Genomic DNA, 17195 nt, shown 5'->3' on the forward strand with positions numbered 1-17195 from the left:
TGCAGTGACTTTTCGGCTATTCTTCCTTCCCACTTTCCCCCTCTCAACTTCATGCTATAGTTACAAAATTCCCTTATAGCTGCTCTTCTCTGCGTAAACCATTCTCACTGTTGGTGCATTCTCACCGCATTCCTGTCCAATTGCCTTGCATGCTCACTTGTTAAGCTTCTGCACAGTTCACGAAAATGGTATGACACACGAGCAATTAAGCCAATGGCTAGGATAATCTTACTTCAATTTGGAAAAGCCAGAGCTCTTATAGTCAACTGCTGAAGTATGTGTTTACTTCATTTCTACAACCTCTTAAGATGAGTTTATTATTTATGAATGTTTTATATGTACTAAGAGCATATACCCTGTTTCCACTTCTCAGGATGCTGATGGTCTCCTGAGCAGCAACTAGTTTTGCAGGGGAACTACTTCAAAGAGTGTGTGAAAGGGACCTGTGAGCACAGCCACAATGTTTTCATCCACAATTTATTCTGCACAATTTATTCTACACCTTCTGCTTCTATATTGGCAACTTGGGGAAGACAGCTGTATTTGATCCTAAGAACTCCAGTGGCTGATCCATAATGTATTATGCCCATGCAAGCAAACATAATGATAAAGTAATATTTTTGCTAGAGCTGCATTGGCTCAGTCAAATCGCAGTTTTAGGTCTGGCCTGCTGCCAAAAGTGATGAGGATCTTGTTAGTTCTTCCTAGCCTTCATGAATGTTTCAACTGACGTGTTCTGGAGCAAAGTAGTATTACTTGTTCAGTAGCGTGTGTTACTTTGATATCTCTCAGTAAAAATACTTGCCCTGTGGGATGCACTTGTGGCATTGGGATTATTCACTTCGAAAACACTGGAAAAAATAATGACCTTGACTCCATTTAATATTACTATATTGTACCCAAAACAAAGACTCCTTCGTTGAATTGTGGAAAGTAGTTTTTGCTTAAGTTCTGCATATCTGTAAGGTCCTTTTAACATTCACTCTTGCAATGGTTCTGGATTTTCAGGAGAGGAGGATTGTTAGGAAGACTGTCTTCCTTTAGATTTTGATCTGTGGGAAATATTCTACCTCTTCTTTCCCTTCTTCTGGAGTGGGGATATATGACATCTCTGAAGCTGTCCAGCAGAAACAGTAATCTGAATGTGGTCTGTAAGGTTCTTAGTACCTGTCAGTTGGGAACTGGAAATCTTAGCAGTCTTCTGTCTTAACTGCACTACTTTTTCCACTTCACAGAAAAACCCACCCTCTATCTTCCCACCTAATATAGAATCTTATCCACGCTTGTTCATTGGATCTCCAAAGTAAAAGTGATTTCTTGTTGACCAACTGTAGCAATGTGGTGGTTAGTACCTTTCAAAATAATTGAATTGTGTTTGCTTATCTGTTGCCTAAGCAACAGGTTCTACTGCACTTAAGGGTTCTTTTTCTCTACTGGACCTTTCCTGCCTTCCCACCTGCTCCTGCTCCCTTCTATCCATCCTGGTTTATGCACCATTCCATTTGCTTATCTCCCATATCCAACTGATCTCTTGATGCACTCTGAATACTGTTCATATCTTTTTTCCTTGGATTCTCTGCACCTTGCCTTCATGGCAAATGATGGCCTTCCCCAACCCAGCGCCCTCCAAATGTTTTGGGCTACAACCCCCAAAAACCCAGTTGTAGTCCCAAACAACTGAAGGGCATCAGGCTGGGGAAGGCAAATGTCAATCTTTCCTGATGACATTGTGCCCTTGGTTTTTGGTATATGCAGCAGCAGCAGCAGCAAACACTTCCTAAAATGGTGTGGGGACGACAATGACACATGCTCTTGTTGCTAATCCTTATACTTCCTTCCAGGACTGAAAGTGTCTTATCTTGAGATTGGGAAGGTGAAGTTCAAGAAATGGAAACTCAGCATTCTGTAGACTTCTAACTCAGTGACTAGTTAAGCAAAATGTCCAGACATTCAGTGAAACAGCTGGGCTACTGCCAAACAGAAGCATTCCCTTGACAGCTGATGCATGGCTTCACTGCTCCGGAACATCCTGTGTCTCAACTAATTCACAGGATGAATAGAACAATTTGGTACTCTGGGTACAAGAATGGGGTATCCTGAGAGCAGTCTTGATGGAATTTGGCCAATGTGTCTCCATGTTTGCACAGCAGATTACTCTCAGCCAACTGGCTCTTAACACTTGCCATTCTGTGCGAAGGGGGAAATGCTTGTGTCCAGGACATTATTCTTTGGTCAAGAATCTGCTGCATTTGTTATCCCTACACCATTACAAGTGGGCATGTAACTGAATACATATGCCAAATGATTTTGCACTGGGGAGAGGCAATTAAAGTGTATGCACTGACAGTAATGGAAGATTATGCTCCATTCTGCTATCAGAGCCACTCTTGATTGCCCAAAGGTCAGTTCTGATAGAAGCTCCTATAATGTTAATTCCTGGTGCCCATCTGTGAACTTTGAAGTGCTATTCTAATATGGACACCTGCTGAGAAGGGTAAACGGGATGAGCATGTGAATCCTTTGTCTATGTTCTCAGGATAGGATCCAGATAAAATCTTTCAAGATATTTAGGAACAACTTCACAAGGCCGCAGACCAGTTGGATATGTTGCACTGGACCCTGGGGGAATCAGTACCCAAAGTGGCATGTTGAGCTGATTTTTTAATTTTGATAAACCCATAAATAAACACAAGTACCCATGCCTTCATCATGTGATAATTGGGAAGAACAGGGTTACGAGGCCATTTTATACCTTATGACATTTGTGGAAATGTTGAGTGGAGGTATTATAGCAGCTCCAAAACAGCTATATTTAAAAGTGGATCTAAATTATTCCACTTCAGTGTGATGATCTGAGTTCCCGAAGTGGGCTTGGCTTCCTTTTCTGGCTATCCATGTTTTCTCAAGAGAATTGTTTTGCTTTAAACATAAGTGTCTTGGTAATGGGCAGTAATGAAGAATGAAATATGTGGCTGGGGGAAGAAAAGATGTTTAAATGGGGTTTGCTGAAGTGTAGCTTTGATTCTTAAGAAGCCTTCTAAGCCTGTGTAACATTGCACCTTGACTGTTTACCTCGAGAATTCAATCACTTTAAAAGCGGCATTTCCAAGGCCATAACTCCCCAGCATGTGTCTCAACAAATATGAAGTGTCACATAGGCAATTTTTAAGAAAAAAGATGGCTGCGTTTTTCACCAAAGGGAGAAAATTAAAGCTCCATTGGCGTCTCCCCCACCCTATTTTAATACTACAGTAAATGATTGACACTTCTGTTTGCTTTTTATCAAGGCTTGCCTAAGAGCTTTATGTTGATATAATAGTTTGTCTTTGTGTATTGTCATTCTTTTCAAAACAGGAAAAGCAAGTGAAAAATGGGGCGCTGGTATTAAATAGCACTTTTGAGGGTGACCACAAGAGCCTCACCTACCTTTTAAACTCTGCGTTTCCATATTCTTTTTGATCCTCCAAATCAGGGCCACTAAGAAAGAGTTCAGGCACTATAGTAACCCATTCCCAGCCAGAATGTCCAAGAAGGCCATCCTGACTGGGGAAGCTTTGCATTGGTAAGGTAAAGGTAAAGGTAAAGGGACCCCTGACCATTAGGTCCAGTCATGGCCGACTCTGGGGTTGCGACACTCACCTTGCTTTATTGGCTGAGGGAGCCGGCGTACAGCTTCTGGGTCATGTGGCCAGCATGACTAAGCCACTTCTGGAGAACCAGAGCAGGGCACGGAAACGCCGTTTACCTTCCCGCCGGAGCGGTACCTATTTATCTACTTGCACTTTGATGTGCTTTTGATCTGCTAGGTTGGCAGGAGCAGGGACCGAGTGACGGGAGCTCACCCCGTCGTGGGGATTCGAACCGCAGACCTTCTGATTGGCAAGTCCTAGGGTCTGTGGTTTAACCCACAGTGCCACCCGCATCCTTCATTTGCATTGGTATCTGTGGCCAAACAGAAGGCTGGACTTAATGTCGTTGGAACCCTTAGTAAGGCCTTGTAGATCAGACTTCATAGGATGAAAGAGCCTCTGGCATCTTTGAACTCCTTGATGATGCTACAATTAATTAGTTTGAATAGGACTTGAATCAGAATCTGTGTTACAATAATGAATTGTCTCTGAGCATGTGCGGATTCTCATATTTCCTTTCCAAATGAGTAATCACAGCCAGCTCCAACACCTCTGAAATTAGCGAGCAAGAATTTTTGTCAAGAAGGTCACAGCTTAGAGGTAGACTTGACAGTTCTTTTAAAAAAGAAGAAATGAGTCTGTAGACTACAGTCTATGTTTTGGTAAATGCTTCCAAATTCAGGTTTTGGTATCTGTCTCCATTATTGTCTTACCGTTGATGCTCAGTGAACTTAAAACCTGTGTGTCAAAACAAAGCCCATTTCTCATACTAACGATGCCTTGGATTTTTAAATGAAATATTGTTTAATTTGCTTCAAGCTATTTATGCTCTCTGCTTACCTCTTGCAGTTCTTAAGATGTCAGCACTGAATTCCTGCAAAACGCGATTTTCTTTTTTGTTGCCGGTCACCTTTGTTTTAATTGCTTCGTGATGAAGTATTTCCAGTGCTGCAGGGGAATCATGAACTGATAAAATTAAACAGAATTGCTGGAGCATTTATCAGCCATTGGTTTTATTAAACCATGTCTCATAGAAGGGCACCTTAAACATTGTGTCAAATGTACATTTGCAGTGTAATTGTAGTCACTGGTTTGGCCCTTCTCTGGGCTTGAGATTTCTGTTTACTTCCTTTTTTTAAAAAAAATGATATTTATTCAGAATTTCATCAATACAAAAACAAAAACAAAACAAGAAAATCAGAAAAATACAACAAAAAGAAAAACAAAAAGAAAAAACCAAAAAAGAAAAAAGAAAAATACAAATCTCAAATTTACAACTTTCCATTTGCTTATTTCTTGAACCTCCTCACACCTCCCTTTTTGTATTCTAGTTTAATTCGTTATTTCAGCAAATTCTTCCCATGTTTCTCAATTTTAATTTAGATGATTAATCTTCACAATCTATCTTATCAATTAATTCAACATTGCCTTTCCATCTTTTAATATAATCTGTTATTCAATTTACCTTAATATTTTTAACCTTATCTTAAAAATCTTAAAATTTCAAAATTTACATCATATTCATTCATATCTCCTTAAATCTTTTCTGCTAAAGCCAATTTGGTTCCTTTCCAGCATGTTCCCTAATATTTCATTAATGTTACACTAATTCCAAAATTAACAAAAGAATTTCCCTTGATATCTCTAGTTTTTATCCAACGTCCCTTCTTCCTGGTATCGGGTCATGTCAGTCCTTTCTGTCCATTACATCCAGTCCATCAATCTGGTGTTCTTATGTCCGAGGCCCTTAAGTCTCTTCTTGGCCCCCTCTGCACATTTTCTTGTCCTTGTTTGTGCTTGCGCACTTCTTTGTCTATTGTTAGCTTCTTGGGGAGTGGGTCTCCGGAGGGTTCCATCCAGTAATAATTTCCATTTTCCTTCATCAGTCTGGTCCCTTCCCCCCAGTCCCACTCCCTGTCGTCATCTTTGTAATCCAAAAAGCATTTATCCAAAAGATAGTTGTTCGCCTGTTTCATAGTCCCACTAGAGTTAAGAACTTCCTTAACTTCAAACACTTCCCAACACACTCCAAGTTCAATCAGTAACTTTTGTTCCTGCCGGACTTTGGATCTCTCCATTCGTGTTGTTTGAGGGGGAATCACTGCCTCTTCCTTCTTCATCTGCCCTTGGACCTGCCTTGTCAAACCAGATTCTTGAGTTGGTCGCTGTATAACTTCTTTATCTTTATTCCCTATTAAATCATATTCGCTAGCCACAGCGCTCATCAAGTCCAATTTTTCATGCATCAAATTCATTTTTTCATGCAGCTGCTCCAGCATGCCAAGGGCAGACACTAAACCTTCCTTCCAACACATTTCTGTTCAAGGTCAAACGGCAGGTCCCACGATCCAAATCTTGCAGCTGTGAACTACAACAACAAACTGACAGGCTCCCTCTAGGGGACACAGTTTCTTTTTGTATCCATTTTTAAAATGTATCCAACAAAGGAAATTACTTTCGATTTCAAATCCTTTCGATTTTCAAATACTTTGTATCTTTAAAATACAAAAATGCAGAAGGTGGCGTTGAAGTTAATTTGTTTCTCTTTTTTAATACTATCTGTCAAAGCACTCCACTTTCAATCAATGGACGTCTCAAACAATTTCTGTCCCGACACCCCGTCCCCAGGTTTGGGACGATGGAAACTTAAATTCCTTTACTCTCCTCCTGCAGGATTAAACAGTCAAATTCCCCCCCTCTTTTCTCCTGCTTTCAAGGGGGGTTTTATTAGTTGTAGATGCAGGAAATTTCCAACTTTAAAGTAGTTTTCCAGGCTGTTAGTTTGCAAGGTCTTTGCTTCAGTCTATATACAAAAAGCGGAAGGCGGACTTCCTGTTTAAACCTTCCCACTTGTGCCTAATTCATAAATTTTACAAGTTTCTTGATCCAATTCTCCGTTTTTACTCACGGGTACTTGATTTAGAGTCCAAATCTCATCTGGAAAAAGTCAGCGCTCTCCGGTGATGGCTGCGCGGCTTCCCTCCATGGAAATAGCGATCGGTTCGCAGCACCGCGCTGCTCACCCCACTTCACTCCGGAGCCCCGAAAAGGGGTTTCCTTGTGAGTAGGGGAGGCGCTCTTGGTGCTCTGCCGAACCCCACGTTCCCAGGCTTCTCCGCCTGGGATTTCTAGCGGGCCCCCGCCTTCACGCGGCGGGAAGACCCAATTTCCACGGAGCCCGTTCCTCCGATTGGAGGAACTCCAATTCCGGGCGCTGACCCGGAAGTGAGATTTCTGTTTACTTCCAAGGTGTGTGTAGAAATTCCTATAGATTGTAGTTGGTGTGCAAATCTCTTTTGCGTCTTGATGTCTTTGATTGCCATGCAGCAATGGCTAAAATATGTCTAGGGCAGGAGTGGCTAACCTGTGACTCTACAGGTGCTCTTGGACTGCCATTCCCATCAGCTGCAGCCAGCACAGCCAGTGGTCAGGATAATAAGAGTTGTGATTCATGAACATCTAGCAGGCCACATGTAGCTGCTCTTGGTGTAGAGGTTAAGAGCAAGCCTACACTGGGGGAAGGTCCTTTTGTCCTGGCAGGCTTGATCTTTACCTCCCCAACACAGGACCAACCATCTATCAATCATCTGATATCATGATGATGTCAGATGAATGATAGGTGGGCTGTTACGCCTGTCTTTCAAAATTAACCTATGGGGATAGGGGGAGGGGTCTGCTTCACCAATGTATTCGTCTCTGCTTATCAGTCCTCTTTGCAGGCCTATGAGCAGGTCTTACCCCTCTGTCATGAGTCCTGTGGAGGTGTTGTGGAGATGGTGCTTGGATATTGAGGAATAGAGGATGGAGATTGGGAAGCTGGAGGTAGAAGACCCTGGGGAGGGTCCTAGTGGGCTGGGGGATAAGGATATGGGATCCCAGGAAGAGACTCTGAGGTCTGAGTATAGCTTTGAGTTGGAGGAGGAAATCCAGGTTAAGTCCTGTTACTTTGGCTGTGTGCCAGTTCTTGGTGGGGCAGGCTTAGCCATTGTAGAATTGCATCCATCAGTTGGTGTCACACAGTGATGACAGTTGATTGGCAAGTGGGAAAATGGCCTTATGGGCCATCTTGGACCCCCATGGACCCCATGGGGGTCCAAGATTATATTGCAGGCTGGTGGTTCCCCAACCCTGTCTTACAATGACAAGCAAATAAATATATTGTCCAAGTGCACCTATCCCATGAACTCCTTGCCGCTTACTGAAATTAAGGCTAAGTACCTGTACTTGAACATCCATTTCTTGCTCCTTGGGACAGGGTCCTGCATTTTTGCTTGCTTCTCTTTACAATATAATCATTAATGCTGGCTTAATAATTTGACCAAGGGAGAAGCTTGGAACACTGGGTACTGAGAATTCTGAGTAGTAGTTAAAATATATCATGGATTCTCTTCACAGGTTTCAGCAGTGGATTCCCTGGAGGGACCCCTCCTTCAGGTGGAGGGACTTAGCGATCTGAGACTGGAGCTTCACAGTAAGAAGATGAATATGCACTTGGTGCTAATAGATGAACTGCACCGCCATCTTTACATTAAATCCACCAATAGGGTTGGACAACGGAACAAAGAAAAATGGACAAAAAGGTTAGTCCATTCTGATGCAGTAGAGAGGGGTTTGGTCTTGTGATGAGCAGGATGTTGTTTGGGAAAGAGCTGTCTAGACTAAGTCAAATCTGAATAAATATTCAGTTGCTCAGAGAGAAACATGAGCTTGCTGCAGCTTTCAAGAGGCAATGTAGAAAAGCATTTTTATGGCTGGCCAAGTGCTCTAGGACCATTTTAAGCTGTAAGATATTTGAAGATGACTTAATACCAAACTGACACACTGGTCCATCTAGCCTAGTCCTGTCTATGAAAACCAGCAGAGGACTTCCAGGGTCTGGGGCAAACTTACTTTCTCATCCTTCTATTTGAGATGTCAGGGAATGAAGCTGGGACCTTATGATTGACTGGTTATTTAATTTCTATACCTCTTAATATACTAAGAATATATCTAAGCGGTGTACACAAAACTGAAGAAACAACAGACAGCTTAAACAAAATATTACAAAAATACAGTTACATATAAAAAAATACACATTAATACAAAGTTACTAATATATGTATAAATCAACATCAATTCATTTTCCTCCTGACACACTCTCCCTCTCAGTCTCTGGGTTCTCACCCAGGGTCCATCAAACTCTCAGCTCACTCACAAAAGTCTCACAGTGAGAAGAGATCCTGGAAACAGTGTACATCACCCTAGTCTCTCACTCTAGACTTGCTTTTGATGGGCTGGCTCAAGGTGGATGGTACTGCCTCAGGCTCCCCCACAGCTGTGTTCCATTCAGCTGCATCCTCTGCTCACCCAGGTACAGCAGGTTTGCTGAGTTTCCCAGAGGGTCCAAAGGAAGGGAAGTGGGCCTCTCTCCACTCACAGCTCTTCCTTCACCCTCTGTCCTCTCCTCCTCCAGCTGCCACTGAGCCTTTCTCTTTACTGTTTTTAGTATCTATCCTATGATTTTAAGAACATAAGACGAGCCTGTTGGATCAGCTGTCTAGTCCAGCATCCTGTTCTCACAGTGATCAGCCAGATGCCTGTGAGAAGCCTACAAACTGGTCATGAGCACAGTAGCTTTCTGCCAATCTGCAATTCCCAGCGACTGGTATTCAGACGCATAATGCCTCTGACCGTGGAGGTAGAACAATAGCCACTGTGACTAGTAGCTGTTGATAGCCTTGTTAATATTGACAATGCAGAACTGGACAATTTTCACTGAAAGAAAGCTTCAAAGTGAGAGCCCCCCCCCCCATATTTTAATGGTCATGGGATTGAGAGGGGAGACAGGAAAATGACACTGTAGATTCTGGTGCCTGCAATATCTGCTTCATGTCACCTGATGGTAAGACCAGTTCTGGTCATAGAGCTTTGTACCTGAATTGGGCACTTTTACTTTTGATTCCACCATGAGTGGGGAGCATCTATGGGTGAAGGATCTGCTTTGTGAAGAGCAGTAGTCTTCCCATTTGCACCTCCACTTGTTGACCATGTCTACTTCAGGAGTTATTTCAAGTTTCATTTTTCTCTGCTACAGTTTGCATGTGAAGGATGCCTCTCCTGTGCCTCTGCTCGATGTGACTAGCCTGTCTACTCCTCGCAAGTACCTTGACTCCTCTCAGTTCAGCACTTCTGGAAGCTCCAGTGGTGAGTGGCAAAATAATAAAAGACGTTTCCATATGCCTTTTTCGTTAAGTATGTGTGTGGTTTTCTCCAACCACAATGATAAATTTTGGAGATGGTTGAAGTGTGAATACCAGGCCCAGAGATTGAGGGGGTTGTGACAGCAGTTTTCTAATCTCATGTGTTTGCTTACAGTCATGTCCAGTTGTGCTTCCAAGGCTGTCCCCAGTGCAGGCATATAACAGGAGCAGCTACATATTAGGTGCAAATGCTACAACCCCAACTCACTGTTGTTTGTAGAAAACCTTTTTTGGGGAAGAGGTGTGTGAGATGGAGAACCAGTAGTGGAGAGGGAGAAATGAACAGAACCTTAGTTTAAATTGTGGAATTCATAATTTCTGAGTAGAACATGCCTAGTGTGTGTGTGTATTCCCAGTTTGCATCTGTTTTGGAGATGTTGTAAAGATGCTATTGTTTTATCACTTCTTCTTTTTTGCTACACTGGACTGCTTTGGGAGGAAGGATGTGATATAAATTTAATAAACAAATAACTAAATAACAGTGGAGAACTCTGCCACATCCCGATTATTTGTTGGTCCCTTTCTACACCTTTTCCAGCCCCACAATACACTCCCCCCCCCAACCAGTGGGATGAGCAGCACTGTATCCAGTATATCAGATGTGGATTCAGCATTGTATAGCATAGCACTGTAGGTTTATTTAAGGCATGATGATACTGGCTGGCTCATTTTCAATCAATTTCCTAATAATCCCTTGCATGGATTTTGCCTTTTTTCTTCGCCACTTCACATTGATTTGATATGTTCAGTGAGCTACATATAATCTCTCTATATAGTTTACTGCAATGTGTTATATGTAGGGCTGCCTCTGAAGACGGTTCAGAAACTTCAGCAGGTGCAGAATTTGGCAGCCAGATGGCCCACCAGGGCAAGATGGTTTGAGCATATTACACTGATCTTGGCCCTACTGATCTTGGCCCTACACTGATCTTGGCTGTCAATTAGTTTCTAGTTCCAGTTCAAAGTGCTGGTTTTGAGCTATAAGGCCTTAAACAGCTCAGGACCCCAATACCTCAAGGACCGCCTCTCCCCATATGAACCGACCCAGACCCTTCATTCATCATATGAGGCCCTTCTTAATGTGCCTCCTCCACAAGAATTTTGGAGGGTAACAACACGAGAATGGGCCTTTTCTTTGGTGGCTGCTCGTTTATGGAATGCTCTCCCCAGCATTATGTATCTTTAGGTGCCAGGCAAAATTGTTTCTCTGTAACCAGGCTTTGGGGTGATTATTATTCTACAACCCTTTATATTGGTTTGTTTTTGTTTTATTATGCCTTTTGTCTTCTCAGTTTGTATTTATATGTTCTGGACCACCCTGTGATCTTCAGATGAAGGGCGGTATACAAATTTAATTAATAACAACAACAGTAATCACAGCCCTAAGATATATTTCTTGATCGCTACCACTTCTGACCCCATCAATCTGTGTGTGTGCGAAATTTAGGGTCCCCCCCCTGAATTTCCCTCTCCATTTTGCTATTTTGCGTAAGGTAAATATGATGGAGCTGATTCCATGATTCAATTTTTTTGAGAGATTGTCCTTGCATATGATTGGGCAGAGTACTGTTTAGAAGTGGGAAAAGACAAGAAATTATTGAGAGTCTTTCCAGTGCTCCTACCTAGTTGCTTATTAGCGATGCAAATTGGTGAAAGGGAAAGTTCAGCAATGGGAATTCTGCTGGAGGTGGAGCTTCACGAACTCTCAAAGTAGCCCAGTGGGGCCCCATGAACCTCCGTCCTTTGAGATAAAAAGATGCAGTAGAAGCAGGGCATAATGCAGAGAAGCATAAATTATGCAGAGTGTGGCATAAAATTTTACTACCTGCTCGTAAAAAGCAGGCAGCTAGTGAAATACACTGATAAATAGTAGCAAAATTTGATCACTCACATGACCATAAAAAAACAAGACCCAAGAGGGTGTTCCTTAGCTGATATATTCTTTGTGGTGATTTGGGCAGTGGGATGGGACTCGGGTGGTTTAATGCTGCCTTGCCCAAATGGTGCATCATACAGATTAGTCTGACATCAAATTAGAAAGTTTGTTTTTATGGGATGAATCATTGACTTGGGAAAGGACTTAGAGAAATCATTAGTTAGAGGGTGATTAATCTGCAGAGGTCAATGCTTTCTATTCCTAGGGTGTTAAAATTCTTTGTAAACACCTCTTGGTTCAGGTTTGTTTTGTTTATGCTTTGAAGTAGTGAAGACTGTTATTTTTTCCCCTGAACCAACTTGTATTGAAGCAGGAATATGCATGCATGGTCCAGAGGATTTTTCTAAATTCTGGAGTGCCATTAAACCCCTAGTGTGCCCTACATACCTGTCTAGGTTGGTAAATTTTGCCAGGTGGGATGGGGAAAGAGGCAAGGGAATATCAGGTGGCAGAAAAGTTTTGAATAGGTGCCCCTTTTCCTAACATGGAAATGCAGCAGTGGCAACAAAGTTTGGCAGTTTAATTTCTGACTGTTGTGCATCTGTGAGGGGAGAGACTCCATCCGGCAAGGCCTCCTTCCACCTGCCTTGCCCCACCCTCTAGTCTCTGCTTCTCAGTTTGTATTGTATTATTTTATGTACTGTGGCTTGTCATTGTTTTATTGATTATAGTTTAGAAATTATTTATTGTAATTGTTGAGTGGATTTCTGTTTAACTTTTATGTTATTATTATTATTATTATTATTTAATACTATTCTAATGATTGTTGAATGTTACTTTTTTGATGTAGGTTGCGTATTTTAAAGTTATGTTTTATTATCACATTTTTGTATTGCTTTAGATTGTTATAAGATGCACATTTCTTCAGCTTGTAAACCGCCTTGAGTATTGTAAGATAGAAAGAGAGTATACAAATTAAAAATGATGATGTTAAAAGATATAGGAGTCCTTCCAGGAAATAGTTGTCTCACCATCCTCCATTTATCAGAAATGGATATGTATTTTAAATAAAATAAAATGAGCACATACCCCCCAACCATAAAATAATGTTATAGGAGAAAAAGAAAAGATGTTGGGCTCAGGCCACTTTGCTGTTTCTACTTTCTGGGTAGTCATGGGGTGAGGGGCTGGCCTGGGCTGCAGGGCCCTGGACATTGGTCCTGAGATCTAGACCTAGATGCACCACCGCCCTGGGCATGTAATAACCACCTCTTTAGTAATTCCCCCACCTCCATATTTTCCAGGGAGGGATATTAGCTTAACAGAGATCAAGGAAGATTTAGAGATGGATCCTGAGGAGAACAGCTCTATCTTTATGGGCATCCTCATCAAAGGCCTGGCCAAACTGAGGAAGATTCCAGAGACTGTGAAGGCCATCCAAGATCGCCTGGAGCAGGAGCTGAAGCAAATCGTCAAGAGATCTACCACTCAGGTGGCAGACAGTGGCTACCAGAGGGGAGAGAACATAGTCCAGGAAAACCAGCCTAGGTAAGAGCATTGCATTAAAGAAGGCTTCAAAATAAAGAGCATTCCTGGTGTTAATTCACACCAGTTTTGCACATCCACTCATTTTAATATTGATGGTTATGCTGATTATTTCATGATGTCCTGTATAAAAAATGGTTGTAGACTGGGCATATAGATTCTATATCTTTAGCATTGCCTCAAGCTATCTTAGCTATCTTGAAAATAAAATGTAATTAATTCTCAATATTGTGAGAGAAACATTTGAAAAAGTAAGTGATTGAAAGGAAAAAGGTCAAATTTCATCTTTTCAACTCGCTACTTTTTCACATTCAAAGACAACAATTGCAGAATAAGAATATTTTGAATAATAATGCAACACATCAACTGATCATAGTTCTGTATCTGCCATGTTCATGAAAATGACATGCAAGTTAAGTTAATTACATACTGTAATGCAAGTTGTTTTTCACACATTGTGTCATGTGTATAATTTCTGTTAATGTTTCAGTGTCTGCCGTTTCTCCCTTCCCCTTTTAAGAACAGGCAACTAGTATATTGCAGAGAGATCTTTCTATACAGTAAGTGTGAGAGAAGAGGAGCTGGCTGACTGAGTTAATGGGTAGCCTGAAGCTGTTGATCCTGAAATGGTGGCTGTCTCAGTTTATTCCAAGAAATGCCTCTTTAGGTACCAAGGATGGTACTTTCAAGGGTTGATTCTGTTGTCTGTCTGTCTTGTCACCAAAGCATGTATCAATGCAGAGGGGCAGTTCTCAGACTTGGAAGGCTCATTGAGTCATTATGGGCTGCATAAAGAACACAGTTTTTGGAACATGCCAAAAGTGCACCTGCTCCACTGCAGCGTTCTCCTCCCTATCATGACCAGTCAGGTGCCTTTGAGCATCCTCAAGCAGGACATGAAGAGACTAATCCTCCTTTGCTGTTTCTGCCCTGCAAGCAGCCAGCTTTTGGTGGCATACTGCCTGTGAACATGAAGGTTTCCTTGGGGGTTTTGTGAGTAGTAGACCGCAGATAGACCTTTCCTCCTCCGCGGGTTTGTCTAATCCTCTTTAAAAGCCATATGCACTTGTGTCCATCACCACACTTTTTTGTTTATAAATAAGATTTCAGAAGAGGTGGGTTTCATGAAACAAAATACCTTAACTATAAATGACTGGGGTGTTTTTACAATAAAGAAGCTAGACCCACTTCTGTAGGGAGGGAGTTGCACAGATAAAACTTCTGCTGGGTCACGATTCCCTGCACTTGTGAGTGTGGTGGAACCGTCTATGCTGATCTTAATTATGTTTTGTGTGATGGACCATTTAATTTTGTCTGCCCTAAGTATATTGCTCATCAAGTTTCAAAGGATGATCCCAAGCTCTGGTATTATATGAGTGGAAGAAAACACTCTGTAACCACTTTTTCCATTCCATGCAGAATTCTTAAAACATTTTTTTGATGTGCTCTCCTGTTTACCTTTATAAATCTCCAAATGTTTTAGCATTTCCTCACAGGGAAAGTGCTTCCACCTGTTTGATCATTTTGGCTGCCCTTTTCATACCCTTTACATTTAACTTGTGGGTGTTCAGATGAACAGGACTGCTTCAATTAATACTGGGATTGAAAGAAGCCAAAAGCTCCACTGGTGGGGAAGTTATTCCCCTCTCCCTCTTAGAACAATGAAGTCAGAAAAGCCTGGTAGAGAAGTGCGAACAGTGGCGTAGCGTCGGTTGTCAGCACCCGGGGCAAGGCAAGTAATTTGCGCCCCCTAACCCGTGGATTTGCGCCCCCTAACCCGTGGATTTGCGCCCCCTAACCCATGGATTTGCCCTAACCCCAGATGTTGCGCCCGGTGCGGCCCGCCCCCCCTGCACCCCCCACGCTACGCCACTGAGTGCGAATTGGCTAAGTTATCATAACATGCCAAGGAGAGTCTCTTTACTGTTTAGCAACTGCCTTGTTTCCCCATCTCACATTTTTGACAACTTCAAATTTTGAAGAGGAGGAGCTTGACTCTGAATACTGGAGCCTTTAAAAGGCTCAGATTTTTTAGCTGTTTAAAGTTAGCCAAGAGCTTTGCAAATGCATGCTTTTGTGCTGATTTTTAAACATTGCCCCCTGCCGTTTGTCTACCCTTCTGACTGCTGCAGTGTTGCTCTTTCCTGGAGCAGAATATTGTCTCATGGTTCTAACATGGGGGTGGGGGGAGTGGACAGCTGCTTGGGCTTGAAGAGGCAGCTGTGACAAGTGCGTTGCCCTTATGTTAATGTTTTCTATGCAAGATAGGGAACCATGTGAGAAAACAGTTTTGAGAAAAGTTATTTAGAACTTTAAACAAGCAGAATATTTTGTGTATGCATATGTTTTAGCAATTGATATCTTACTAGTTTGGGCCCACAAAAACCCTTGATAACACGGCTAGATAAAAAAGCTTTAAAAGTGTGAAAGATCAGCACCTAACAGAGCAAAAGTCTCATGACAAATGGGGCAATATTTCATTGGCCTCCAAGACAATCAATCAACAGGAGGGAGGGCCAGATACGTTTAATCCTTGTATGCTCAAACAGAGGGTGACAGTCAAGCTACTCGGTAATGCCTCACTCATCCTTGACTCACCTATGAATGGTTAAGGAAAAGTATCTGTAGTGAGGTCATGTAGGTATCTGACCTATAGGGATCTCCTGGACCCTATTAGCATTATGTGAGTAGGCTACGTGTTTAGAAGGGGCAGGGATGGATAAAAGATATAAAAGTGGGAATTCCTATATGAAAGGATTATGTCCCAGCGAGGAATTCTGATCCTACTGGAAGGAGTTTCCAGCAAGAGACAAGGTTTGTGAGCCAAGAGAGAGATCTCTAGGGCAGGCATCACTGCATCAAATAGGAGCAGAGTAATTGCTCTTGGAATCAAAGCTCAGTTGTGTCAAGTTTACGCTAAGGGTTTTTTGTTTCACCAGTGAAAGCTGAATTTGATATGTTAATGTTTCAAACTCGATAAGTTAAAACTTGAGCAGGGTGAACTAACACCCTCCTTGAATTTTTTAACAAGGGGTTTGGGTTTTTGGCCCTTGTGGCTAATGACCTCAAGACTTGGCAGGGTTTGAGTTTTAGATCATCAGTAAACCAGCGCCCTGTGTAATGCCTCTAGGTCTTTGATAGTCAGTGAGCACATTGTCTGTCTGGCTTTCTGCTACTGTACTTAAAACCGTAAAATTATTATTGGTGCCTAATAAAATGACTAATAAAATGTGACAGACCCAAAGGGGTCTTATCACCTTGCTGAGCTGAAATCCAGGCAGCTTGTTAGCACTGCTCAGTTTGCTCCAGTGAAAAGGGTACTTAATGTTATTTCAGCCTGGTCAGTGTAGTAACTCTTTGGTACCCTGCAAACCTTTCTGGAAGGCTTCCACATATAACCAACCTTTTGCCCCTGAGAACCTTGTGAAAACAATCTGCCATACTGCCCTGGGGCCAGGGCATTTAAGGATGTTACTGACCTATTCCTGCTACAGGAGTATACTTTCCCTGCATAGATATGTGGAGGGAAAATGCTGTTTGGTTTGTGAACTTGACCTTAGTAGGGCAAATGCTGATGTAGTGGCAGACCCCTCTGATGGTAAGAGTACATGGTTCTGAACATTGGGCTCATTCTTGGCAGTCTGTGCTGATGTTGGGAAACTCCTTTTATCTCCCTCCTCTGGCAGCAAGCCTGTCTGCCCCCTCAGTAGATAGAGCATGAGCTCCTATTGTGATGTGTTTGTGGACTTTTAAATAGCAATGGTCTTCTCCCATTCTGCAGTACGAGACTAGTAGGTGGGTGTTTGTCTAACTTCTTTCAACACATTTGGGCAGTATGCAATCTAGCTGGGTGTAAGAAGACGGGCATTGAGGGAATATGTAATCCATAGTGGTAGGGCATGTGCA

General features: G+C 42.2%; 1 protein-coding gene across 1 annotated transcript in view; it reads left to right on the forward strand.

The window, feature by feature from the left end:
- The window catches only part of EXOC4 (exocyst complex component 4), a 345430-nt gene that overhangs the window by 37451 nt on the left and 290784 nt on the right, over positions 1–17195 (forward strand). Inside the window, exons 4-6 of the mRNA XM_083572619.1 lie at positions 8025–8209; positions 9703–9812; positions 13049–13292. Coding sequence (XP_083428745.1) covers positions 8025–8209; positions 9703–9812; positions 13049–13292 — 539 coding nt within the window. The remainder of the gene's footprint in view (positions 1–8024; positions 8210–9702; positions 9813–13048; positions 13293–17195) is intronic.

This window comes from Podarcis filfolensis (genome assembly GCF_964270895.1).
Source record: "Podarcis filfolensis genome assembly, chromosome: 10".
In the NCBI taxonomy this organism is placed as follows: Eukaryota; Metazoa; Chordata; class Lepidosauria; order Squamata; family Lacertidae; genus Podarcis; species Podarcis filfolensis.